The sequence below is a fragment of the Dermacentor albipictus genome, chromosome 6, assembly GCF_038994185.2.
Source record: "Dermacentor albipictus isolate Rhodes 1998 colony chromosome 6, USDA_Dalb.pri_finalv2, whole genome shotgun sequence".
Classification (NCBI taxonomy): Eukaryota; Metazoa; Arthropoda; class Arachnida; order Ixodida; family Ixodidae; genus Dermacentor; species Dermacentor albipictus.
Window position 1 is genome coordinate 91,532,226 of NC_091826.1, and position 27,708 is coordinate 91,559,933.

At 48.0% G+C, this 27,708-nt stretch overlaps 1 protein-coding gene across 1 annotated transcript; it reads right to left on the bottom strand.

Annotated features, from left to right (window-relative positions):
- Positions 1 to 27,708, bottom strand: LOC135897669 (uncharacterized). Its single transcript, XM_065426362.2, has 7 exons — positions 27,564 to 27,708; positions 26,339 to 26,561; positions 20,358 to 20,427; positions 17,520 to 17,653; positions 7,986 to 8,051; positions 5,176 to 5,389; positions 1 to 146 (listed from the first exon to the last, which is right to left on the bottom strand). Exons 1-6 carry the CDS (start codon positions 27,564 to 27,566, stop codon positions 5,211 to 5,213), a joined length of 675 nt encoding a protein of 224 aa, XP_065282434.2. The 5' UTR covers positions 27,567 to 27,708; the 3' UTR covers positions 1 to 146; positions 5,176 to 5,210.

The following is a 27,708-nucleotide window of genomic DNA, read 5'->3' on the forward strand; positions in this document are numbered from 1 at the left end:
TTATGTAGATTTTGGTGAACGTTGTATTTCGTTCGAGTGGCGGCAAAGACCGATCTTTCTTTAGTTTTTTTTTCTTTGGCCGGGATTAGCGTCCTTCCATCTTCTCGACGGGAAATCCGAGGGCATTCCGAGTCATGCGGCGCCGTCTGTTGCGGGGGAAATAACGAGAAAGAAAAGTGAAGAAAGGCAAATGAGGAAAATCAAATGCTTTGACGTCACAGCAAAATAACGCACGCAGGTTCTACGGAGTGTGCACAGGCGTTGAGACGAAGGCGGCAAGTTCTCAGGGTAACAGTCAAGACACTTCTACAACAAAAGAACCCGTGTAACAAATGACTAATTACGTCCCGGACGGATTCCCGTCTGTCGTGCATACTCTGAATGTCTCTACAACGAAAGCCAATACGACCAATCTGCCTGCACAACGAAGGAATTTCGGCTGCCCGACAGCTAACGCGTCGCTCAACAGCCAACGCCGCGTTCTCTGCCCTCCGCAGACGTCACATAGCTGCGCACCGTGGGTGCGCTGTGCGCTAGCACTAATGGCAGCGCTAGTGACGCTTTTAGCGAGCATGCCGATGTTTACCGTTACTGGCGCGCTGTGCTGGTTCAGATTTTTTTTGTTTACGTGAACACTGCCATCTCAGCGCCAGACATTGCAGGGGTGTACAAAGTTGCTTCTATATAAGTAATAAATCAAAGATGACACAGCATAGATTAGCGTGCATAAGAAACGCGAAACTGCATGAGTGTGCGAGTAACAGAAGGGCATGTTATGTATACGCGTAGGTCGTAACATAACATGACGTATAAAAAAAGCACGTATTGAAGGGTGCATACATCTGAATAGAAAATGAGTGCACAGACCGGTCTTAGAACTAATGAGACAAATGATGATCGATTGTTGATTGATCAGTGCGGGAGGTAATTGCCGAAATGAGCCGTCGGAACCGCTCCAGAGTTCAACCGTGGATGGGAAAATTGAAAGTAGAACAGTTAAAACGTGGTTGGAACGGAAAAGGTTTAAGCGGGTGAGTGCTTCGATTTGCACGGGCAGGGTACTTCACAAATGAAACCGGTCCTTCAGTAACCGATGACCCGTGTATAATCTGATGCAAGGTGACACGGCGTTCACACGTGTGTTTGTGCGCAACTGTATCAAGGATAGGTCATGGGAATATGATGAAGGTGAAAAGTGATGGTCATATCTGTTATATATAAATCCTATCGCTTTCTATTTGCAGAGATTCCAATTTGTTTAGCTTCACAAGAAGCGCAGAGAGACCAGACAACAGACGCACGCTGCAAAATTTGCCCGATTAGTGTTTCGTATGCAGTTAGTTTGCAAACCTTAGTAGCGTTCTCTAGCGATCGCTTTAAATATGTTAGTTTGCGAATTTAGTCTGTGTGTTTCTGTGACCCCGAGGTATTCAAACTCGTCTACATGTGCGATGTTAGTCTGGCTGAAACCACAGAAAAACTCAAATGTGTAGTCTTATCCGTGAAGGTCATCGAGGCTGTCCTCGTTAGGTTAGTTGTTAATTGCGAAGAATTACTCCGGGCGCATAACTTTAAAAAAAGTACATCATTTTATAGTAACTGGCACTTGCATTCGAGGCTTCATATAATACAATACGCAACCGTCTGCGGCTCATTGTACTTTAACTGGCGTGTTTTTAAGTCACCTTCACGACGTCCTTGGGAGGGCACAAGGACGTTGGACACACGAATGGCGGATGCACACGAGTGCCAGCAACGCCTCCCTATGGCGTCCGCCAAAGGCGTCTACTACGGCGTACGCCATTCGTGTGCCTAGCGCCGTAGTAGACGCCGCGGTTGTCTCCCCTCTGCATGGAGCGGCGGGCGAGGAAGACATCGAAGCATAGCCGCGGGCCAAGAGCAGCGCCGTAACAGCATAGCGAGCGGAGAAAACAGTTTTCGGTGGCACGTGCGGCGATTTTGCATTAGTAACCGAACCGCTTATATTGAGGAGCACGTGCCTGCAGCTCCTGACCTGACTCAGCACCGGCCTGCTAGGACATCAGAGCGCGCGTGCCTGTAGTAACGCGCATCGCCATGGACAGAACTTGGCTCGACGTATCGAGCTAAAGGAAACGTTGGCACTGGCGGGCGTCTGTTATCATTTAAAATGCCGCGCCATTTTCGCGCCGCCTGGTACCACACTACCGGACGGTAGCAACATGTTTGCACGGTCGGACTGCCGTGGCGCCTCCTGGCACGTAACTTAGAGGGAAAGAACTACATCAGTAAACGCAGTTTTGTGCGAATCCGCAGAACACAGGCCGCCGATAATTATGTGGAATTCGCTGTCATTGACATCGACGGCGTCAGGAACTTTCTGTGCGCTTGGCGTCAATTACAGACTGCAGTGGGAGAACCTGTGTCACCAACAAAAAACAAGCTCTATCATATAAAAAAACCTGTTTTGCGAGAATGGCGCAGTTGTCGCCACCGAGGAAGATTAAGTAGGGCAATTACATGTCGCCTAATAATTGGTCACACAAGACTAAGTCCCAGTTGCCTATTGAATAATAAACCACAGCCAGCATGCCAGCGCTCTGATGAGTATTTATCTGTATAGCACACATTTTTATAACGTGTCCGGGATTAGCACAATGGAGACAACAGCACTTTACAGTTTTTTGCGAACACGAAATTACTTTTCGTCCCATGCTTTTATTGAGCGACAAGCCGCTTGTCCTACACGAAGATACTTTCAAATACTTCAAAAGGCCACAGGAACCCTACAAGAACTGTAACAGACTCCTTGCTTCTATACTTTTCATTAGGCCTTACACACCAGTCTGTTTATACTCAATCTCAATTAACTAAGCTACATCTGCAAACATGTGTCTGACGCATGATAATAGTCTGCATGCCGGCCGCCCCATAACATACCACATTGTTCGTTGGCATGACAACACGGCGCTGCAAACGGTGCAAGCACAAGACAAAACATTAAGGGAACAGACGACACGCCTGCCTTCTGTTCCCTTAATCTTTTCACCCGTACTTGGGCTGTTTACCGTATAGGTCGTCAACCATAGTTTTTTGCAAAAGTTACTGCAGGAAACTGTAGCGTTAATGTTTATGGGGAGCTGAAAGTGTGAGAGTTGGACCAGCGGGGGAAGACAGTATCGAGTTTAATATTAACTCAAATTTGTACTATCGCTGCAATAATACGGTCGATGTCGCTTATACTTCAACCCGCCGCGGTAGCGCAGTAACTGCGGCGTTGCGCAAGCTTACGCTCGAATAAACAGGTTCGATCCCTACCTCGGCGGCCGCATGTCGATGGAGGCTAAATACGAAATCGTTCGTGTACTTGGATTTAGGTGCACGGTAAAGAACCCAAGGTGGTCAAAATTAATCCGTAGTAGCCCACTACGACATGCCTTATAATTAAATCGTGATTTTGACAAGTAAAAATTGGAAATTAGCTTATTTTTGCCACGCAACACTTACGTATTTGGGGAAAAAAAAATTGAATTCAGCGATGACTTAGCGGTAAATGCAGTAGCATTACCTCGCCCCTCTTTGAGGTCCCGGATCCATGACAGAAACCACTTTCATCACATTGCAAACTGTTCTTCAGCAGCCCACTCGACACACGTCCTGCCTTTTCAAAGAGCGAAGTGCAACTGAGGGTGTTCCAGAGCAGTTGCGCCATATATACCCCTGTCACGTGACCGGGTTCCCACACTTTCGATACACTTTTTAGAGCGCAGCACTTAGGTGCCCGTTCGTGCGTCTCGCGCCGGCGTCATCCCTCGGCCTAACTGAGCAAACGAACACAGCGAAGGATGAAAGAGCGAACGGGGAGCACAGCGGGGTATGAAAGACAGCGTTATATATATATATATATATATATATATATATATATATATATATATATATATATATATATATATATATATATATATATATATATATATATATATATATATATTATGGGGTTTTACGTGCCAAAACCACTTTCTGATTATGAGGCACGCCGTAGTGGGAGACTCCGGAAATTTCGACCACCTGGGGTTCTTTAACGTGCACCTAAATCTAAGTACACGGGTGTTTTCTCATGTCGCCCCCATCGAAATGCGGCCGCCGTGGCCGGGATTCGATCCCGCGACCTTCTGCTCAGCAGCCTGAGCAACCACGGCGGGTGAAAGACAGCGATAGCAAGGAGAGCGCGCTGAGGAAAGTGGAGGAGGAGGGTATGGTGAAAGCGTGAGAAGAAAAGCGCAGTGCCGCGCAAGGCGGGCTCTGCGGCGACGATCGCTACTAGATGGCGCCAGAGTAGCGCGGCGTCGCCTGTTCACCGATGGCATGCCGCGAGCGCGTCCACCGATGTCACATATGGAAACAAAGAGCTGCATGAGCGGAGGTCTGTCTGCGGCGTCTGCTGCGAATCGCGCCCACGCGGTCGCCCACGTGCTGCCTCTCGCGACCTCCCGATCAGCGAGGCAGCTGCGTCACACTTCTCTCCGTTTTCAATATGCCGCACGAGAGAGATTATCCGCGCGAGGCAATATACCGCGAAATGAAAACACGTACAGCTGCGGGAAAATTTCGCATTAGGGAGTATCGTAATTCGTCGGTGAATTTTCTTTCCCCACTTTGACGCTCCTAACGCGCACACAGTAAACCGACAAGCAGTTGGCTTGGCTGAAGCGATATGTCGTGAAAATGAACCTGGAACCGCCGAGACTAGCAAACGACGGCATAGAAGTCTGGTGTGGTTCAGGAAGGGACAACATGCAATGAAGCAAACTTACAGTGAATAGAATACCGTAGCATAGTGCACATACGATATTTGAAGACTTACATCAACAGAATGTTTTAAAGAACGAGCCTGGTGACGTGTGTCACCACTCCATTCTTAAAAGCTTCGTCGTCAACGTCAGACCAGAGGGGAGCGTAGAGTGCAGGAAAATACAAGAATACGTGCAGTTAGCGTGGCAACGGAAAGGCGCGCACATAACTGCTTGTCTCGGCTCTTGACGAGCCCTTTAGCAATAACGTCATCCAACGCGAGAAATCAAACCTGCGACCCCATGCGTGCCTCAGGAATATGCCTTCAGTCCGGTACATTTCTGAGATCACTGCGAGCACATGACCAGGATGTTTTCGATAAGTTGTCGTTATTGTGCTCGTTACCTCGGAAGTGGTCGGTGGTGTGCCTCGCAGGGACGCTATCCCTTCGTGCGGTTTTTGACGTGCTTGGCCATGTCCGGATCCTTGGGTCCGTGCTTAGAGCCGTGCTTAGAGCCGTGCTTGGCACCGGTAGAGTTGAGCTTGGACGCTGTCTGCTCGACCTTGGCTCCTCCACTCACCTGGGGTGCGTCGAAGGGCGATAGCTCGGCATCGGCCACTGCGAACCCCGTGAGGACAGGTCAGTGGCTATACACGCGGCTTCCCATTTCATTCAAATTTTCGTGTCTATAAAACACATCGCAGTTTTTCCTCGTCGAGAAATAATTCTCAGACCTTGTATGTATAGATGCGACTAGCATTCTTGGGGTACTTTCCGGGGGCTCACTGCGTATATATGTCTCTAACCGTTTTCCCACCAACTTCCGTCACTGGGTAGTCCATGGCCTAATGCGTAGAGCATAGGGCTGCAGTGCTGAGAAAACCGGGTTCGGAACACCAACCATCCGGCCATCTTGGGTCATGGCTGTGTGACATTGGGTTGTGCGCTGCTCTTCAACGAATTTCGTTCGCACCATATTGGGTCACTGGGCGTGAGTCGCTAGGTATATGCAGATCTTTAATGTACCTCTCTCACGTCAACTTGTGTCGCTAGGTACGTGCAACCGGGTGTATGAGTGACATTCTGCAATGAAACTCTCTCAGACCAGCTTGAGTCACTGGTCGTGACTCCTGGGCGTGGGCCACTGGGCATGCTCGCCGTTTTTCAGTGACAACAAAAATCCTTTAAAATTGATGTGCTGCTGGGCGATATCGAACCCATGTCATACATATATGATGCGACACTTTAGTGTGAACATATATATTTACGCATGCGGCCACGAGCGTACTTCCTGACAGCGCCGATAGATGGAACGGCGGGTGTCCATTGGGAAGCGCGAAGCAGGAGCCCAGATGCATACACACGCCTCATACATGACGAATTTCGGTGGGGATACCGTAGTGTGTTTCTGCGCTCCTTTAATGCTAATCGCGTTAACGTCGACATCCACGTGAGCTGGGTTCTGCTGGATTTCTTTCCTAATAAAAAGTGCTCGAAACCACTTGTAAATGAAAAATTTAAAAAAAAAAGCAGTAACGATGCAGCTCCAACGCACGTGTCAGAATGCATGTGAAGAGAAGCTTTCGTAAAGCGGGTAATTAGATGCTACAAAACTGCTCATCTTCTGCACAGTGCTTTGCGGCGCAGTTACCGCGTGCCTGGAACGGACTTCAATACGTTGTTCAGTGTGCGCTGTATTCATCCAGGCAGCGGCAGCACAGAGCAGAAGCAGCCACGTCTCGTCAGCAAAGTCCGGTCTGGTTCGCTAGAAAGCTTCGCTTTGAAACGGTCAAGAGACTCTTAATGGTGATCGCGTGAACTTCTACAGAATTTTGGGCCGATCACTTTTTTGATGTGCTGGGTCAACGACTTCGCGTGTTTAACGCCGTGGACATATCTATTTTTTTTGTCATTGTTGTTGTTGATCCAAAGCCCTGCTGCACAAATTGTATTTACAAAAGCTGACCTAGACCTAGTTGGTACAAAATTATTGCCTCTGACTTTTGTTTAAAGAAACACTTAAGGGGGACTGGAAGCTGGTTTAGGCTGATTTAGCGTTAATACAAAATTCAGTCTTTATTAATACTTTCTCGGTAAGAGGTTGATTACTAGGAGGAAAAGAAAATTAAAATTAGACTTCCTGTTTTTTTTTTAATATCGCGCCGAAACTTCAGCGCCGCCACGTGAAGAGTCGTGATGGATTTCAAAGCACGCTCTTCTATTCGACACAGTTTAAGTTTTTGAAACGGGCCAAGTTCCATTATCTGGAACCTCCAGAATACAACGTAGATCCCATTTTACCGATACACTATTGATTCGGCCCAATCAGACGCTGCCGAAATTTGTGACGTCGTGGCGAAGTGGTTCGGGGGAACCTCAAGGCGGCGTCGCCAGCCGGCAGTCTTGTGCTTCTGCCTCTCGTTGCGCACCAAGCTTTCTTTCATGTCAAGGGTGCCTTCTGGTATTGCAGAAGCATAATTTACCAACGCAGCTGCATTATTTTTTTCTTCCGTGTGCGTTTAACAATGTGAGAGATCGGGCTATAGTTGGTGTTCAATGACCAAACATCTTTAGCGCGCACGATTGTGTGGCAGTACGTCTAGAATGACGGAGTGCGTGAACATTACTGCGTCCGCGGCGTCCTTTTTCTTTCCCACTTGTTAAAAAGACACACAGAAGCAGCTTATGAATCCCGCAGTATAATACAACTGCTCGCCTTGCGAATTAGGTTAATGCTGCTCGCAATTTTCGTACACCTAGCTAGTTATTCTGGTTTGGGACCCTTATCCTCGTTTTCATAAATGCATCTTGACTTCAAGCTTGACTTGATTTACATGACGCCTGACGTGAACGTGCCCAGAAAGACGCCCATTGCGTTTCCCGTGGCGCGTTCACGACAGGCGTCATTTAGGTCAAGGAAAGCACGGGCTTTTAACGCGACAGCGTTAAGGAGCTCGTGTCGCAGAAAAGCCGGTGTCGTCGGCATCGTCGGCGTTGGCCGTGAGCGATAAATCCCAGCAGGCACTTTTCGAGTTAAGATGCACTTATGAGTACGAGGTTTAAACAATATTGTTGTGTCCTGGAAGATGTCCATGTGAATTGCGTCCATGTACATTGAGACTGAAATAAACTTGAACTTGAAAACCAAATGCAACGGCACAACGAAGAGACTACCGACGCTGCGCACGCGCTCTCAATGCGGCGAAACACTCACCGTTCTCGTGCTCCAAGGCGAATTCGTGTAGCTTCTTGTGGTGACCCGATTTGTGCTTCCTCGTAACTGCGAGCGAGAGACAGACGTTGCATGTGATCAAATAAAAATCGTCTAGCAGCTGCCGATCTTAAGGGGACAGCACAGGGAGATATTAAGTCGAGCTAGACTGAACGATTAGGCTTCTGCGATAACGAATTCATCATTCTCAGCGAGAAGAGAGCTTTTGCAAGCAAGAAAATGGCGAAAATTAAAAAAAAATACGAAGGAGTGGCGCCACCACTCCGTGGTACCTCTCGAGTGACGTCGGTATACTGACTGATTCGCACAGAACAGACTAGAGGGAGGTCACGTAGAGATTGCATCAACTCTACCGTTTTGCAAGATGAGTCGTTGGGCTAGTTGGCATTTACTTAAAGACATAGTGTGGCGCGAAGGCAAGACCAGAAAGACGACACAAAGAAGAAGACGTATGCCTCTGTCTTCATTGAGGTTGTGCCTTCGAGTTACATGTCGTTAAGTCTTCTGTTTTGGCGCGGGAGGTTCAAATTCAGGAGCAGCGCAGAGGTACCTTCGGCAACAGTTTTCCGCGCAGCAAAGTGATATATTGGAACATTGAAAACGGTGATAGACTTCTAGAAGGATAATATATAGAGCTACCTCGATTGAATATTTTCCGATAGTGTCTCTTTTAAGCCATTACTCCGCGTTTGCACAGATGATTGGTTTTCTTTTTACTTTTAGATTTTTGAAGTTTGCTTTTAAGACTCGTCATCATCACCTTCATCATCATTAGTCTACTTTTATGTCTTGTGGAAGACGAATGCCCCTCCCAGCGACGTCCGATTATCCTCGTCTTGCGCTTGCTGGTTGCTAATTGCGCCTGCAGATATTCTAATTTTATCACCCCACCTAATTTTCTACCGGCCTCAGCTGCAATTCTCTTTCCATGTCTAACTCTACTTGTACACCGTCCACCTGCCCTACACCTTCCATGGCCTGCGCAGCTCCATTTTTAAAAATCTTATTATCAACTAGAATATCGGCTATCCCTGTTCGCTCTCTGATCCAGACCGCTCTCTTGCTGTTTAACATAACGCCTAAGGTAACGCTTATAAGACTATATGCATTTATTTCGCAAACGTTGACTACTATATAGCGAAGGGCGCGAAGGCCGAAGTTTCTCTTCACAAACTTGGCGACCCAACTGCAACACCGTCACGCCAGTTAGCTGTTGTTAACTTCAAAGTGTTTCATCACATTATGTCCAACTTCATGCAGGAAAAGTTAACAGAATTTGCAAGGCTGGGCTATGGCTCTTCTGAAAGAACAAACTTTCATAATGCAGACCGAAAGCATTGGGCACCCTGTTCACATCTCTATTTTCGCTCTACCGCTACACCCTTTCCAGACGTATACATGAGAGGAAGCATATCCAGCTGCGCGGCGAACATGATCCGGCGGCACGGCTTTAAAGGAGTACCGACGCACAGGGTGTGTTCCAACTCTGACCAGCACTTTACGTTGGTTTAAGAAGACAGCTTCCTTCCCAAATAATGTAACGCATCTGGAAGACGTCCGTACGACTTGACGCCACCTCGCATCGAGAAGCAAAAAAAAAAAAAAAAGAACACATACTGTAGCTATTACTTTCTTACTCTTTTCGCGTGTGAACCCATGAACGATAGAGCACGTACAGCTTACATTAAGCGCATAGGATGGCGGGACAATTTCTTGCGCACCAACGGCCTTCCCTTCGAGTTTACACATGGAGGAAGGACGAAAACTAGGAAGTAACACGACGTCACATAGCTAGCGTCGGCAAGCCAACTTCCTCTGACGCCATCTTTCTTTCCGGGGCCCAGCCTCAAGTGCGTGATGGCTCTCGGGCCCACAAAGTTACCGGAGCATTTAAGAGACTGCTTGTTTCGTGGTAACTTTTACGCATGCTTTTACGAGGAGTCTACTGGCCGCTTCGGATGTATCAAGTCGACATCCCGCACGCTTTTGACCTATCGTTCCCAACAGATACTATTTCTTTTAGAATTGAGTCATGATGCTTGGACAGCAAATTATTGGTGACAAGAAACGCTATTTTCAATATGCGGGCTCGGTTTAGTGGCCCATTAGGCTTAACAAGAGCGGCCGTATTAGCTGGACATGATCTCCCGGATGTTACGGCGTCCGCAGCAAGTCTGGTGCATTGCCAGATCTCAGAGGCTGTACATTACGAATGTTTCTTTGTGCGATAGGTGGCGCTAAAGCTCTTCGCATTTAAAGGTAGTCGGCTAGATGCTACCGCTTGCCTAGCACGTGACGAGGGCGTACTATTTTACATTTTTTTATCACTAAGCGTCAAGATGGTCAACTAACGATCATTTCTCGTTTTTTTCTTCCTCCGTGAGTTTCCAAGCCTTCTGCTCAGCCGCGATCTTGTTTAGACAGCAAATATAACCTGCATCGTTTTCGACCTCAATGCAGGCTTCGCGAAGTTGTCTTTTTTTGCCAACTTCGTCCGAATTCGAACGAGGCTTAAAATGTCCGCTGTCCGTTTAGCCGTCTATTGAGCCGTCTATACGGTGAGTATTGGAACAAACGGGTATTTTCGAAGTTGCAGATAACTCGACCACGTGCTTCTTGCGCATAAAATGATGACACTTACCAAGTATGAAGGCTGAGAAACGCTCGCATTTTAATTTGATTGCTATTGAAATACCTGACCTGTCGTCATGACACAGAGCAAAATTTGCTGCCGCCATGTAGCAGTACGATTGGGTATGACATCGTTGCTCACGTATAAAACGAACAAGAGCACTGCATGTATTTCTTGGGGCTGCACTAAGATGTGGCAGCCAGACTGATTCCAAGAACGGAGCGAGCCGTGACGTGACGTCGCGACAAACCATACCTGATGGGTATGGTATACCTGATGACGAAGACGATTCGTAGAAAGAATTGTAGTAAATAACTTTGGGAAACTCTCAACGCTTGCAAGTATTTACGTCCTGCTTACGCTCGAGCCGCCCATCGCCGCAAGCCGCACCGCACGCGTGCGGTAGTGCGAGAAATTGCGCATACCGAACACTTGTGCACAAATTGCCGTATACACTGTGTACACAGTTTAAAGCGCACACATTGTAAACTGAAATTTGTGCACAAGTGTGCGATATGCGCAATTTGTCGCGCGACCGCACTCATGCGGTGTGGCTTGCGGCGATGGGCGGCTCGAGCGCCAACAGGCCCTTGGGGAGGACTGGATCTTCATATAGCGCCGCATACTAATAAATAATAAGTTGGGAGGTGATTAAACCTCTAGTTGACGTCGATTAAAGACAATGCCTTCATGAGCAAGCTTAATGCGAGAATGAGGCATATGCAGCGTAAAATTTATTCTGAGAGGTTCACGGCGTCTCAAACGACAGCGTCTCAAAGCGCTATATAGCTGACACGAGGGAAAAAATGCGAGAAAGCTCTCCTTATACCACCGGTTCTGATACCACTGTTAACGGCCCCCATAGTTTGGAGTGCACATACCTACGGCAGCGGGCCTTAAAGCGCACTTCCTTCTGGATCAACCAGCGTTTCTTTTTTTTTTTTTTGACCTGCACCGTCTCCGGGTTCGGCCCCTCGAAAGAGGCAATAGAGAGTTTTAGAATAGGGGCCCCAAACGCTTTGGGGCCCCAAAGAAATAGCGTCGAAGCCACTGCGCATGCGCGAGACGCAAACTGCGTTTGGGTTTTGCGTTGGGAACGCTATTTCACCGATTTAGCGGGAGCTCAAATAGCGTTACCAAAATCTTTGCGTCAACAAACATGGCGGCACCTATCGAAGCGACGGCTCTAACCTAGCACCAAACCGGGTTCGATTCGCGGTAACGCGTGAAGTTCGCAAGCTAGGAGAAGTGACTGCAGTTATCGCTTTCTCTCAACTAACGTGTGTTATGAAGATTGATTCATTAGACGCCGCTGATTCCGAATTCGAGTGAGGATTTTATGGCTCGTAGGCCTAACACGGCTAATCTTGGGTGGCGAAAGCACGTAAAGTTGGTTTTGGTGCTCAAAACTAAGCCCAACTAATTGTTTGCTGCTTGAAGAATAACCTCGATACTGTAATTAAACGCGAATACACGCAAGTCAAATTTACTGTTCATATCATAAAATGGTATATTTTATTTAATTATTTCTAATAGCTTTTCTTTGACGCCGTAGTGGCGCTGTCAGTGCAAGACGCTATCCGCAAACGTAAAACCCTATTCTAAAACTCTTCACTCCTGCGTGCCCCAACGCTAACACCTGCAAAGCTCTTTGGGGCCCCAAAATATTGGGGTCCCTATTCTAAAACTCTCTAATAAATACACAAACCCGATATAGAAAACGCGACAGTCAGAGAAAAGCTTAACGAACATGGGGTATAATCCATTGCGTTTTTAATCCTGACCAATGTCTGTTGACATTGTCTTTGAAAAAGTCAACCAGGTGATGTCAGTAGTCCGTTAACTATTTAAGCTGGGAAGCTCGATATCCGCAAGAATATGGCTTGTCAGAGATGCGAGATAAAGCTGTCAGTCAGAAGAAGTCAGCCTGTGGGCTTGAAACGCAGTTCTTGTATTTTAGCGTCAATAAAAAAATGCAGCTCCAAGACAGGCAGAAACATTCTCAATATTTTTGGTATATTTCGTTATGCTTTCTGGAATTTAGACTAACCCTGAAATCGAACAACTATGTTGGCTACGAGTGGAAAGCTTGAGCTTCCAATGGGCATGGTATACGTATGTAGAAAAATTCATGCCCAGCCACTTCAGAAGTGCGCCCCATGTAAACAATTGCTGCAACAAACAACGACAGAAAATAACCTACAGCTTGGTTGCGCACTCTCGACCAATGTAAGACACGCAGACTCGGTATGTGTACACCTTCGGGTGCTTGTTTTCTGTCACATGTAGTTGCTGCATAGCACTGTATGTTGAAGCGTAGGTCTAATAAGCGATGTCACAAAACGTACGAGGCGCATATTAGACGTCATAATTTTCGCTTGTTCTTGTGATAATGAGGTGTCGTTTCGACATGTACGATTTTAAACACAGTGCCACAGCGGGATAATTAGGGTGAGATACGGTCAGCATTAAAAACGCAATGGATTATACCTCATGTTCGTTAAGATTTTCTCTGCCTGTCGCATTCAAGCGCCTTTACATGACGCGGTTTGTGACGCGGTTTTTATTTATTCGGACCATAGAGCAATCACCTCGATGGTCCGAATAAATGTTTTTTTTTCTCTCTCTCTCTCTTGTGCGTTAGCGTCTGCCGGGAGGCGCAAAGTTTCCGATGGAGGGACCCGCGTTTCCTCGTGGCGCCGGGTGGTGTAGGTCAGTGCTCACGCCTATCGCCGGCACCCATATCTCGTTGCAATAATTTTTTTTCTTGAGAAAATTGACGCTAGCATGTTGGATACCGTAGTGTCTTCAGCGATGACGAATGTGCATTTGAAATGGCACGAGATGACGCTTCACCAAGAATCTCTACAAGCAACCGTAACACAATATGTTACACGTAAAGGAACATTTCTGGAGAAACTATCGAATATGATTGTCAAAGTCGAGCTGCTGGCGCATTTACAGCTTGCTCAAAAAAGAAGGTCAACCTTTGTGAAAGTCAGCGACAGCATTCCGGTGTCCCTGCTGCCCTTCTCACGTGGAGGATGCGGTCTCCTCCCCCTCCTCCTACGTGCGTGACTTCGCCTGCAACGATCCAATCACGCGCCTCCTCTCCTCCAAATCCACAACCGTGCGTCCTCTCCCCTCCTTACGACCTCCTCCTCACTACTACTACTTGGCCCCACCGTGTTAAGTCACCGTCCGTCAAACCCGAAAATCAGAGGAAGAAGCTAAACGGAGCTATCACTCTTACCTGAGGGATCATAAGCATTGGGCATTGTTGGTCAGTTTGACCGCTAAAGTTATACAGGGTGTTTAAAGTTAGACTTCCTGTGATTAAAAAAAAATGTGAATAGGAATACGCAGAAGCCATTTGTCTGCCTAGGTTATGCGGCCGAGCGTAGCAAAATATGAGGATAATTGTCGTAATGGCAGTATTTAATTAAATTCGATAATAACTTAATTTACTGCGGCTATCATGTATGTTTATATTGAAAACTCAGAGGCGGTGCCATTTGCTGATTATTAAATTTTGTACAATTTTAGTAACGCGCCTGTGTCCCGAGATATACAAGTCTGAAGTTTCATCCCAAGCCGTCTAATTACGCATGCGAGAGGGCGGCACGTGCTATGAGGCCTCTCCCTAGTGTTACGCAGCTGTTGCGCGTATGGCGCTCCGTCTGACAAGGATACGGTGTGACAGGTGACGGTGGTTACTTTTCGTTCTTGGCCACCGTTTTCGTTCGTGGCCAGCTAAACCGAAGGACGACTTTGCGTGGCGGCTTGGCCGAGCTCTTCTTTTGAAGCAATGACTTGCAGAGTTGGCGACAAAGCGCGGTGCCACCATACGCGCACTGTTGAAGTAATCAGGTAAAGGATTACCATAATGGCTTTGGTTTTATTTTATTTTATTTTTTTGTATTTCGGAGGCTCAAAGTCATGCAAGCGCTAAGCATGAAACAACGGTGACAGCTGCCGGGCAGCACCTTAGTCGCCAGTGGTGTTCCAGGGACGCTGTACATGTCCGAAGTGCGTGATTTGAGGGCCCTGCATGGCCTACGCCTGAAAAACTGCTGTGAAATAGGAGGACTGGGAAATGGCGTGAGTAGTGCAAGTCATTGGTGTATGCCTGACGATCTTTTTTTTCTTTTTTTTCATTCTTCGCGGTTTCGCGAAAATGCCGAACAGATAGGCATCGCCTTGCAAGCGCATCGAGTGAATCCCTGAGCTTCCATTGTGTGCCTTTGACTTTGCCACTGATTGCCTTTACTAAGTGGGGCCGTTGGAAGAAGCAATCCCTGCGTTGGGACCTTCTGCGCTGAAAAATGGCTGCTTCGTCTGGGTCGAGGTACTATTCTACGGCACAAAAAAATGATGTAGTGCTATCAATGGCGCAGATGAACGGTAATGCCTCAGTATTAGTGTCTGTACGCGTCTCGTCATCCAGGTCGGCGAGTTCCCACCAAAGCAACATTTGTTAGCATTTTCAGACGTTTTCGCACAGCAGGCTTAGTTCACCAAAAAAAAAGCAGCCCAAGAAGAGCATCATTGATGAGCACTTTGAAATTGACGTCCTTGCCTGCGTGCATGCAATGCCAAGTGTAAGCATCAGAGAGATTTCTGAACAATGCGGGAAAAGCATGGGAACAGTGCACAACGTTCTAAAAGAGCACGAGGTTCATCCATATCATGTGAGTCTTCATGAGGACCTAAGTGAGGCAAACTTTGAAAAATGGGCAGACTTTTGTAATTGGGCCCTAATGAAAATTGACCAAGATAAGGATTTCATACAAAGAGCGATTTGGACTGATGAGGCTCGATTTTGCAGGAACGGCACAGTGAACATTCACAATGCTCCCTACTGGTCGCAAGGAAATCCTCACTGGCTGCGGCAATACAACCACCAAATTCGCTGGGGTCTAAATGTATCGTGCGGCATACTTGGGGACAGAATCATTGGCCCTCACTTCTTCGAAGGGAACCTGGATGGAAGGAATTATGCGCACGAAATTCTTGCTGGTGTCGTCGATAAATTTGCCTCGAGTCTCCCTCCCAACGAACTGCGGCAAGTTTTATTACAGCATGACAGGGCTCCACCACATTTCTCCTCCACTGCGAAGAACTGGTTAAACTGTAACTTTCCACAGCAGTGAATTGGACGCGAGGGAGAGATGTATTGGACGTCGAGATCCTCTGATCTCTCTCCACTGGACTTCTTTTTTGTGGGGGTACGTGAAAGATCGCGTTTACGCAGTTGAGCCTATCGATGTCAACGACATGAAGATGAGAATAGTTAGCGCTTGTAGAAGCATCGACCCGGAAATGCTGCGCAGAGTTGTCGACTAGACGCGAGAGTGGTTCATGTGGTGTGCTGCGGTGTAAGGCAAGAATTTCGAACATTTTTAAACTGTTGGTTTCGTGGCGATTGTCATAATTCTAAGTTGAGTAAGATTTCATATCACTCGAAATTAATGTTGTGCAAGCATTGCTATATTTGAAGCAAATTTCTAGGATGTTTGTATGTTTTGTTTGCATATAGGCCATGAATTTTCATTGTACTTGTTTATTTTTTCGTTCTTTTATTGCCACTTCTTCCGAAGTAATGCCGGAATCAGAGCTGTGTGTAACTAAATAAATATGAATTTGACTACGTTGACACAATTTAACGTTCTGTCATGAGAAACTGGTAGATCCATTCTAATTTCGGAAAGGTGATAGAGAATACGAGCCATTAACCCGTGTTTCCTAAGCTATACGATGCAGAGTCGTAAATTATCTTTACGCATCTGTAAGGCGCCCTGGAAACTTTGGTGGTTAATAATGTGCTGCATGGCAGCTGACGCTGTCACTTTATGTTGTGAGATGGCATTCAATCATTCTGCAAACAAAGCTTCCATTATTATAAAAAAAGCGGAGCAGTATCACTGCACCTGAATGCATAAGAAGTCTTAAGCAGCACGGCGTCTTGTCACCCACTCTACTAGCAATTGCTCAAAGAAACAGGGCTCGTCTCACGTCGCCCGTACAGTCATTCTTCGGTTTCGCTGGCCAAGAACGGAAACGCGGGCCGAGGACGGAAGTAATCATTGTCGCCTATCACCCCACATTCTTGTCAGACGGAGCGTCGTACGCAACAGCTGCGTCACACTAGGGAGGGGCCTAGCATGCGCAATAAGACGGTTTGGTCTGAAATTTGAGACCTGCACATCTCGGCACACAGGCGCGTTACTAAAATTATACAAAACGGAATAGTCACCAAATGGCACCGCCTCTGAGTTTTCTATATAAACATACACGCTAACTGCAGTAAATAAACCGTTAATTATCGAATTTAATTAAATACTGACATTACGACGACAATTATCCTCACAATTTGCGACCGCCTGGCTGCATAACCTAGGTAGAAAAATGGCTTCTGCGTACTCCTCTTCGCATTTTTTAAAACCCGGAAAGTAACTTTGAACACCTTGTGTATATATAATATATATATATATATACAAGGTGTTCAGGTTCTGTGTACTCGTCTTCGCATTTTTTAAACCCGGAAAGTAGCTTTGAACACCTTCTGTACATAATATTACGACATGATTGAGCGATGCTCATGAGACGAGCCGCCGCGAGAACGACGAAGTTGTTGGTCGGTGCCCTTGGCACGAGCGAGTGTCAAGGGCACCGACCAACAACTTCGTCGTATATATTCTTCAGGTCCTTCAGGAGAAAAGCCGGCGATAAGAAGCGACTGTAACAGTGCCCTGCTATGTCAAGGCTTTCGAGGAAGTCGAGGAGTGCGTGAGCTACGCTCTTGTATACACGTCGTGGACACGAGCACCGGCGGTGATGCGGTGGTGCAAACAAGAACACTGCGCGCGCGAAGCGGCACTCACGCCTGGGGACGACGACGGTGACGATCAGCAGCATGGCGAGTAGCACGAGGAACAGCGTGCCGGCCACGATGAGCACGGTGAGGAGGCTGTCCGTGCTGAACATGCCCCTGCGCCTCGCCGGGGCGTGGATCACGCTGCGACGAAGGGGGTAGGAGGAGGCGTCTCAAGCGTCTGTGGAAATGTTTCCTCTCCTCGCCGTTAAAGTCGCTTCGTGTATAGGCTGCCTACGTTACGAAATAAGTAAGGAAGAAGGCCTCGATGGCATATACGGAGGTTTTATAATATTTCGTATAGTATTAATGTCATATGTGGAGGCTTGTTTAATATCGCGTTTAATACTCTCTTTAAAATGTTCGCGCCAATTGGGGCTTATCTTGTCCCACAACGATAACCGTCATATCCCTTGCTTGCGTTCCCTTTCCTGAAAACACAGCGCTCGCTGCAAGGCAGATCACAATTTTTGTTGTGGGACAAGATACGACCCAGGTGTCGAATCATAAATAACTGTTTTTCTTTTGTTCGGTCCAATCATGCATAATCAATGCATGCACGTCATATCGATGGGGAGCTATCGCAGTTTTCGTGACGTTGCGTGACAGACAGGCGAAGTACCGGTGGTCCAAAAAAGTTTTTGACCAATCTTGGAGGGCTAATTGAGAAAAGTTTACGTTATAGCGTACCAGGTGACGAACGAAGAAGTGTTTATGGCTGCGTTCATCGTTTCGTCGTATTTTAAAAACAAGCAACCGAACTTGGGCAATATTGACCTTCTTAACGCTAGGTCACACATTAAAAGAATATCACATCCCTCGGCATTGGTCTCTACTTGTTCTGGGAACTACACATTGTCATCTGCAGTCCTGTCCTCGCCCCTCGTTCGCTTGGTACTCGATTGATTATGCCTTGCCCCCCCCCCCCCTTTTCTACATTACCTTTAATCATTTTCAAAATTACCTCAGAGGCGATTTCTTAGCACATACACTGCGGAAAAAAAAAACTCGCATGCATGCAGAGCTGAATGAAAGTGGCTCAATCCTATCGTTTTCATCAGCTTTCGTGAAAATTAACACTAATTTTAACTAGACTGTTGTTTCAACACGGCTGGGGTAAAGCAGCCGCGTAGAGCGCGCTTCCAGTACCGCGAATTTACATAAAAACGAAGGTGTCAACGTTCTAACCTATACCGAACGATGCTGTGCCTTCATCTCTGTAGTTAAGCAAAAGAAGGCAGCTTCTGCTTCGTGCAACATGAACAAATGGCAACTTTATTCACGTACTACAATCACAGATTCAAACGCGCACGATTCCGAAACTATGTGTCACTGCGTTGTTCTGTTTCCAGGTTCACCAGCAGCTTTAACGGCGGTTTACTTCAGACTCTAAAACATACAATTTGGACTACTCAAGGCTTGGAAACCAGCTGCAGAATAATTACACGTTGCATTTCCATGCTTTATGCGTAACTACAGGGCGTTCAGATAAGTAATTTCCTGTTCGCATGTCAAATGGTGCTGCAGAAACTATTGTATTTAAACAAGAAAAGGAACAAGAACGACCTCTCGCAGTGGTCTCTCTGGCTTTAGTAATAAAGTTTGCTTATCATTGTTTGCTTGGTATGTGTACACGTACAGGTGTATACAGGCATTGGAGCAAGTTCATGCTTCCATATTCGGTGAAAAGATGTGCGTGCAAATGCATTTATTCTTCTTTTTAAAGCTTTCTTGACTGATCAGTTCGCCAAGACAACAGTTTCAGGTATTGGCGTGGTTAATAAATCATGACATTCCTCTAGAACGTGAGCATACCCAAAGCAGCGGTAAGCTCGAATTCATCGCTTAGCGTTGCTGAAATCAAAACTCAAATATCTTTGCAAAGCTCGCTCGATCACCGACTTAGGTGGCAGTACCTCAAACACAAGAAACGTTGTCGCTTCGAAATCCTTTCCGTGAAGGAGACGGGAGAATGCACAAGGAAACGCTACTATACTATAGACACGACAGCGGTTGCGGGCAAACGGGATAAATTTAAGTTCAAGGCACCGTGCGGTACGTTTCTGCTATTTCGGAAAAATAAACACCATGCAAATATGTCAAGCGGAAAACTTATGCAGGGCGTGCAGATGCAGAACCGCATTATTTGAAGTGCGCCGCAGGGTAGATCTAGGCGACAGTACGGAAGTGGTCTCACGTCAGATCAACACTTGTGTGCCCCCCGCGTTAGCATCGCGGCTATGTCACTGCTGGAGGTCGTGCATTCGATCCCCACGGCGGCCGCCGCATTTCGACAGGGACGAAATAGGAAACGCTCTTGCACTTAAATTTACGAACAGGTTCAGAGAATACAAGGTGCCAAAATCAATCCGGAGTCCACCGCTACGGCGTGCGCCATGATCCGAGTGTAGTTTTGGCAAGTACCGCCCCTTAATCCAATTAAAGTTTGATACTTCTGCCACAACGCGATGCGCCACGTGAGGCAATTAATATGCACAGCCCTCTCACAGGTTATGAAATATGGCGCGCAACAACGCCTCAAGCAAACACCTCTCCTAGTGTGTTCTGTGTACTACGCAGACAAACAGCAGTGGCGCACGCTAGGCAACGTCTAACATCGTGTTGAGCATCGGGCAACGTGTAACTCGTGTTGGACTGCACGTTGAATCAATAAAAGATTAGTCGACAACATCACCACTACTTATCGTCAATCAAAGCAAACAGCACAGAAAGCTACGCTTACTTGGATTCCCACAGACAGAAAGACAAGACAGGACGGACAGACAGACAGACAGACAGAAGACTTGCATGCGCGTGCGTTGAGACAAAAAGTCGTGGATCAACTCACTATCGCCTGGGACTCCGAGCCGCCTGCATTCCGTACATGTAGTTGACGTAACCCGGATCGTACGTCATGGCTGCAACAGATAGGAGACAGCATTGGCAAAACTCTACAAAGCTCACCGTCACCGTTGCCATCCCAGCAACGTTACAGGTCCAAGCCACTTGCGTTCCTGTATATGAACAGCACTAGCCGCGCGCGCCCCTGGCGGGAACGACTCGGATTAGATCGCAGACCTGGCAAGTATCTGTGGCGGCAAATTTAAGCAGCAATGTTGTTGCAAAAGCCTATCTATGACACATTTTGTCGCCTGCCGCTGTGAAAGTCTGGGCGCCGGTGGTGTCAAGCCGTACTTTTCTTGCAGGGCGTTTAAAATATATTCGTAACGCAATAGCAGGGGAAAAAAAGTTGTATAGACGCACGCAGCCGGGGAGCAGTGGGATGTTTATGTGGTGCAATGACCGAGCCTGTATGGCACTGTGGAGACCTTCCCCTAAGCCCATGCATACTCTATCCTAACATACGCTTCTCGAGTAGTGCGGCGACGTAGGCTATTTGGCGGCACATGATGGCTGGAGGGCCTGCTTCGCATAGCCTAACCAAAATCATGTTAACGACAAGGCGACAACCGGCAAGATGGCGTGCCTTGTTTGCGTCCCGTTGTCGTTAACCTTCCTCTGTTATGTTACTAAGTGCTACGATTGCCGTTTAGCACTCGGTGCAAATAAGATTATTGAAAAATCCTGCCGTGCCGAATCGGAAAGCGCAGGGTAGATCCCAATTTCCTAGGGTCTCTGAGGTGGTTCCCGGTCTGGCTGGCGCTTCGCAGTGATTACGAGTCCGCCTTCCACGAACCGTCGTAACTCAACGTGTCAATCACCCTGGAGAGCTCGACGACCCGGAGAAAGAACAGGACTCGCCGCTTAACGCCAGCGTAGGCAAGAACATGCAACTCGCCAATGAGAGAGAGAGAGAGAGAGAGAGAGAGAGAGAGAGAGAGACAGCCGCCAATCAGCCGGACCGGATTCAATGCATACCACGTGACGTTGGCGTGAGCAAACGCCCGCCTACTGTTTTAGCGGGCTTATTTAAACGGCCCCGCAATGTAGAACTCGGGAGTAACGCCGGTCGAGGTTCAAGTAATTGGCGTCGCTACAGAGGCAGCGCTTGCAACCATGGCTCGGCTCTTATTTTCCTTTTTATGCGAAGCATATTACGAGAGCTCAACCCAGCTCTTCAGGCGCGGCGGTGTCGCCTTCAATACCACGTGACACCGTGACGTCACGACAGAGGAGAAACGGGGCTCCAACTCGCGCCGTCGCTCGCGGCGTCGCCCCCCGCATCGGACGCGGTGAGCGTCGAGCAACGCAGCGTTCGGCGCGACAACGAAATGTGCGCCTGAGCAAGCGCCGCACGCCTGAGCCGACGCCGACGACACCGGCTTTTCTGCGACACGAGCTACTTAACGCTGTCGCGTTAAAATAAAGGATAGTATGCTTCGCATCCTGGGCTTAACCTTAGCTAAGCCACAGCCATTTTTTTTTCTCTTATGAAGGATATTGAGCTTTGTTCTTGCTCAAATTCCTCAACAAGATCGCATGTTATAGTCTGGTTCGTTCGATATAACACCTGGAACAGTTACTTGCCTCGTTTGGCAAAAACGAAAAATGCGAGTTTGTCTTTGGCTGCACCCATCGTGGTGTCCACATTGCAGCGACCGGCGATTAATGTAAATTTATCCCGAAAGCTAGGCTTTGTCACAGACGCCGAACGCGACCAGGCAAGGTCATAACAGCCATGTTCTGGACATCATGCACCCAGTGCCGTTGGCTAGTCTCCTATTTTTTTCTCTCTATTGACAAAGCAATCATGTAACAGTGGCAAGTTTTATGTTGAAAGATTCGAACCAGGAAATTGAACCTTTTCTTTTCAAAGCATAAATAAATGGGAATACGTATCCTAATGCTAAGGGGGCAACATATATGTTGCTATGTGCAAAATTAGTAGAGGAAACTTGCGCTGTGGTCGTTAACCTACACACACGGGAATGACGGTTAGTACGCGGATTTGTGCAATGGTAAATTCGACTGGTCGATTTCGAGCGCTCGAGAGGGCTCTCGCGGTGCAGTTTACGTCCAGCTGGTCGTAATGGACAACTCGCGGAACACATTGACCTGGTTCATCGAGAGTGCCGTGGAGTGCGCTCTCACCTATTTGGCAGCGCGCACGAGATACGATAAGAACTCGATGGCGCGGTCACTCCGATTATTCTGGGAGCGCCTAGCACGTTAGCTCGGGGCACGCCTTCTCTGGCTCCAACGTCGAGAGGCGTCGCGCTTGTGGCTTCAGGCGGTCTTGCTACGCCTTATTCTTCAGATCTTTTCCAGCAATCCTAGTTTTTTTTCAAAGCACAGCAAGGCCGCAGGGTTCTGCGCAAGTGCACCATCATTATGAACTGTGACGTGTACCGCAATATTTCCTTCGGAGTCAGTCGAAAGTCGCTTCATTTGCGAAGTCGCAAAGCCGTCTGAAGCCAGGATAAAGTTTAGGCAAGTCGGTGCACTAATAATCTTCGTTCCCATGCTCGCGGATCCATCCCACATGCAGCTCCCGTGGACACTACAGTTCACCCTACAGAGTCGCGGTATCCCAGTTATACGCGGCATCCACGCGGTATCGGCGTCGCGGTATCCCAATTATCCGCGGTATTCCCGCCGCGGTATCGCAGTTATCCGCGGTATCCAGGCGATATTCCCGTCGCGGTATCCCAGTTGGTATGGCGTTGCCCTCCATGAGCTCAAACTCCCGGGTTCAAACCAAGCCGTGGCGACCGTATGGGGGCGAAATTCAAGAACGCTCGTATACTTTGGTTTGAACGCAGGTTCAAGAACCACAGCTGGTAAAATTAGTCCGGAGTTACCCAGCCACGGCGTGCCACATAATCACTGCAGATCGCATACTTCTGGTGCGTAATACTCCGCAATCTAATTTTTATCGCCCTAGTAACTTTTGCAGGGAAGTCTATGCACATATACTAGCAAAAGCGCGCACTGGCAATGCAAGCCGGTGGTACGGTCACATTCACCGGTGTGCTCACACGGTCGTTCCACAGCAGTAGGCAGGCGATTCCTTTCATATACTTCCCGCTTTTTTTTTTTTTTGCCACGGCGATTGGCGCTATAGTTTCGAGCTAAGTCGACAGGGGGGTGACAGTTCCGCGAGCCACTTGTCCACATAGTGAAACGTACAGTTTTACATTGGTCCTGGGTGTCACGGTTCCGCGGCGTGGGACAATGCGCGAAAATTATATCTGTGCCAGACGGATCCGTCGCGCGGCAGAAAAAAACGATGCCGCTCTCCGGATATCGCTGCGCGCTCATTCTGCTGCCGGTCGCGACGTCGCGGGCGTTTTTCGCCGCTAGTGTGAACGCAGCTTAATACAGGGAGAAAAGCACACGGCACGCAGCCAGCGACAATGCGCTTACAAGGAGATTTGGAAAGCGGCAACGCTTCCGTGCTGCGCCTCGAATGGACCTCGGGAGCTATTTCTAGCGGAATTCCGCCCGCCTCGAGACAAGTTAAACGATGCGAATACAGTTTATTATTCACGTCGATAAATACCTCGAGGTATAGTCGAGCTTTAAGTCGGTCCCGCTAATTCTCCAAAATTATAATCAATATAATAAAGCTGCCGCCTCTGTCACTGCTGAGGCTGCGTAAGTAGCCATGCATGTCGGTCGCAGACGGACGCACTGGCTCCCGTAATGACAGCATTCAAATTAGACCTCTTTGTGTTCTAAGAATAATGTACTCTTTTGGGGGTTTAGTTTGTCCTCAAACACTATGCACTCGAAACCCTCATGCCAAGTAGGAGAACTGCCATTATTCATGGTAAACCTGTAACGCTGTGGTTTTCTATGAAACTGCGATTCTGTTTGCACATGAAATGCGCTAACACGTCAAATTCCTCAACAGATTGTCAAATAACTGAGGCCTTCCATATCGGAAAGCGCGCAGACATGTGCGTGAACGAGCCATCCGTTGTACTCGTTGGCAGGGACTTCACCTTTTCGAATAACATGGAACCTTTTGATATTTGTTGCTGTTTCTGTTCATGTTCTGCACATGCTCATTGTAGTTAGAAGGGGTGCACCAAGCGTTTTATTTTAACGTTAACAGAATTTAAAAAAAGGACCACGTGGCAATTCCAGCAAATCTAGTTATTGAGCTGGAATACTCGAAGAGATATACATTACTTTTCAACTGGCTACTTTAGCACCAGTATTGCAATGCACAAATTGCACGCAGCGATTTCACAAGGCACATAAACACACAACGAATTTTGAAAGAACCACTAATTTAGATATATGCGCAGTCAAGCTTGTGAAATTGGACTGCTGTCCTACTTAAGTTTTTAACAAAGCGTATATTTTATGCACTCAAGCTCAAAAGTTACTTTAACAGCAACGTGCACTTCGGCAACGCATGTGTCGAAACTGGTGTCACCCTCAGTATTCGTTCCAAGAGGATATGACTTTAAAAGTCAGCGGCTACATTTCGTGAACAGCAATATGTGATGCAAAATATTTAGATTAGAATTTAAGTAGGAAAGCTTTGTTAATTATTCAGATATTCACTTTAACTTTTTGTGCAAATAATGTCTGCCTCTGAGAGTTATCTAGCTAAAAAAGTTGAATTTTGGTAAATGGCACGAGCGATTTACGAATATTCTATTAACGATAAAATAAAACACCCTGTAACCACATGTTTTTCCAGAAATAAGGCGAGTTGGCGAGCCAGCACTTGTTTATAAGCTATCTGTGTCTTTCGTTCTTCGTGCGTGCTACACTTTTCCCATGTCTCATGTCAAGAACGCCACGTCAGCTGATACGCGGATGCCGTTGGTGACCTGAACGTACTGGGCGGGCGACGTTAAAGAAGTGCTCTCCAAAATAACTTTGCACAATTTGAGGCTCGCCTTGTCCCCAAGCAATGAGAGTCTATCTTGCGCGCCAGTCCTTTATCACTGTGGGCCCGGTACTCTCGGGTGACGAATGGCATGCGCGCATCGGCGCGACAAAGCGTTCTTGGTGGGAAAGCAGCGAGCGCAGAGTTTGGAAGAACGGAAACGCAAGCAATGGCGGATGACGACTGTTGTTTTGGCGCGGGATACACTCAAATACCGGGCTATCTGCGCTCGCGGCTTTTCCACCATGAACGCTTTGTCATGCAGATGCCCGCATGCCATTCGTGACTTGAGAGTACCCGGTTCACAGCATGAAAGGACAGGCACGCAAGCTATATATATATATATATATATATATATATATATATATATATATATATATATATATATATATATATATATATATATATATATATATATATATATATATATATATATATATCGAGAGAGAGAGAGAGAGACAGACGGAGGTCTGCCTCGGACAACCGTGAAGTTCCACTTGCCTCCTCGAAGAGGCAAGACGTCCGTTGAATGAGCTCCTGAACACCTTGCAGTTAGGTGAAAGCGGTCTAAATTACGTATCCGCAACCTAACGTATCCTAACGTAATTTACACGTTTCTCTCGCATTGTATACTGCCAAGTTGCCACTGTATTTTCTGTAGATTGCAAGCAGCCCGCGTGCGATAGATAAGCGCCAAAGGGCACACATTTTCTCTCGTTTAATAATATTATTTGGGGTTTTATGTGCCAAAACCACTTTCTGATTATGAGGCACGCCGTAGTGGAGGACTCCGGAAATTTTGACCACCTGGTGTTCTTTAACGTGCACCTAAATCTAAGCACACGGGTGTTTTCGCATTTCGCCCCCATCGAAATGCGGCCTCCGTGGCCGGGATTAGATCCCGCGACCTCGTGCTCAGCAGCCCAACACCATAGCCACTGAGCAACCACGGCGGGTTTCTCTCTCTTCACGAGCGTGCACAAGCACTCGTCTGTAGCGTAGCGCATCCGCCCACTCACGTGACATGGCCGCGCTGGAGGGAACGGGCATGATCGGCTGGCCGTAGGCATCAGTGGCGTACGGCTGCGGTCCGTACATGGCAGGCTGCGGCGGAGGCGCCGCGTACGCCGGGTCCACGTACGCTCCCTGTGGCGCGTACGTGCCGCCGGGCGAGTAGGCGCCGGGCCCGTACGGCGGCTGCTGCGCGTACGCATCCTGCTGGCCGTACTGCATGGGCACCGCCTGCGCCAGAGGGACGGGCGAGGCTTGAGCCAAGATGGCGCGAAACTTATGCGCAGCTGACGACGAGAGGCCGGAGTTTTACAAGTGTGAAAGGGAAACGTCGCCGTCCACGTTAAGAGTACCGTGCACGAAGCTACGAAGGAAGTACATACGGGCTTCTGAGGAAGGAAGGTTTACGGTTGAGGGTGTGGCTCGCGGCCGAGGACGATTTCACGACGACTTTCACTACGCCAGCGCTGCCGCAAAGCATCCGGTTAATAGTGCGGGCCGGGGGGCGGGGCAGGGCGGCTTTAGTAAGAAGCGTGTTTTCTGTGTCGCGACAAAGCTTCTCCGCTTTATCGATCGAAATGCAGGGAGATGAGATTAGTAATAATAATAAAACAAGATTCCGATAAGAGTGAGGTTGACGACAAGCACCACTCAATTGCTCCCAGAAAATTCCCGAAAGAGTCCGCCAGTGGCATTTTCCTCAGCGTTCTCCTCAAGGTTGCCTTGAGCCCAAGTATAAACAGCGAGAAAGCGGCGAGAAATGCTATCATCCTGGCACTCGGAGGGCCCGGGTCGAATTTCTGCCCTGTTGGTACGACATCACTTCTACTGCTTAGCGCAGGGACTCGAGGCAAGAGGGACAGAAGGGGAGGCACTCGAGAGACACCCAAGCGCCGTGTCTCTCGTCTACTGTCCCTCTTGTCTCGAGTTCCTGCGCTAAGCACTAGAAAAGAGCTCGAAGGACTTGATGCGCGTGCATGCTGAATGCGGCGAAATTAGCCTATTCCTTATAGAACGCCGTTAACACTACGCGACGATGTCGGTGACCGCTGACGAGGCAGTCCGGGATGCCTTACAGAACCAACGGGCGGCGGGCAAAGGGAACCGTAGGCTCTCGCTCGGCTTCAGCGGGGAAGCCAGCAAAGCGCGACGACCCTCCCGACGCGTCTCGCGCTTAGAGCGCAAGTAGGAATTTCCCAGTCGCGGCTGTTGTCAAAGGGAAGGTTCACTCACCATCGGAACGCCACGACCTGCCGGCCAGCTCAGCCCCTGGACCGCGCGCTGCGCTTCGTCGTCGTCGGCGGGCGAGCACGAGACGGCGTGCTTCCGCGAGCGCGTTCGCTTCGCGCCGAACGTGCTTCGTCTTTGTCCTCTCTCT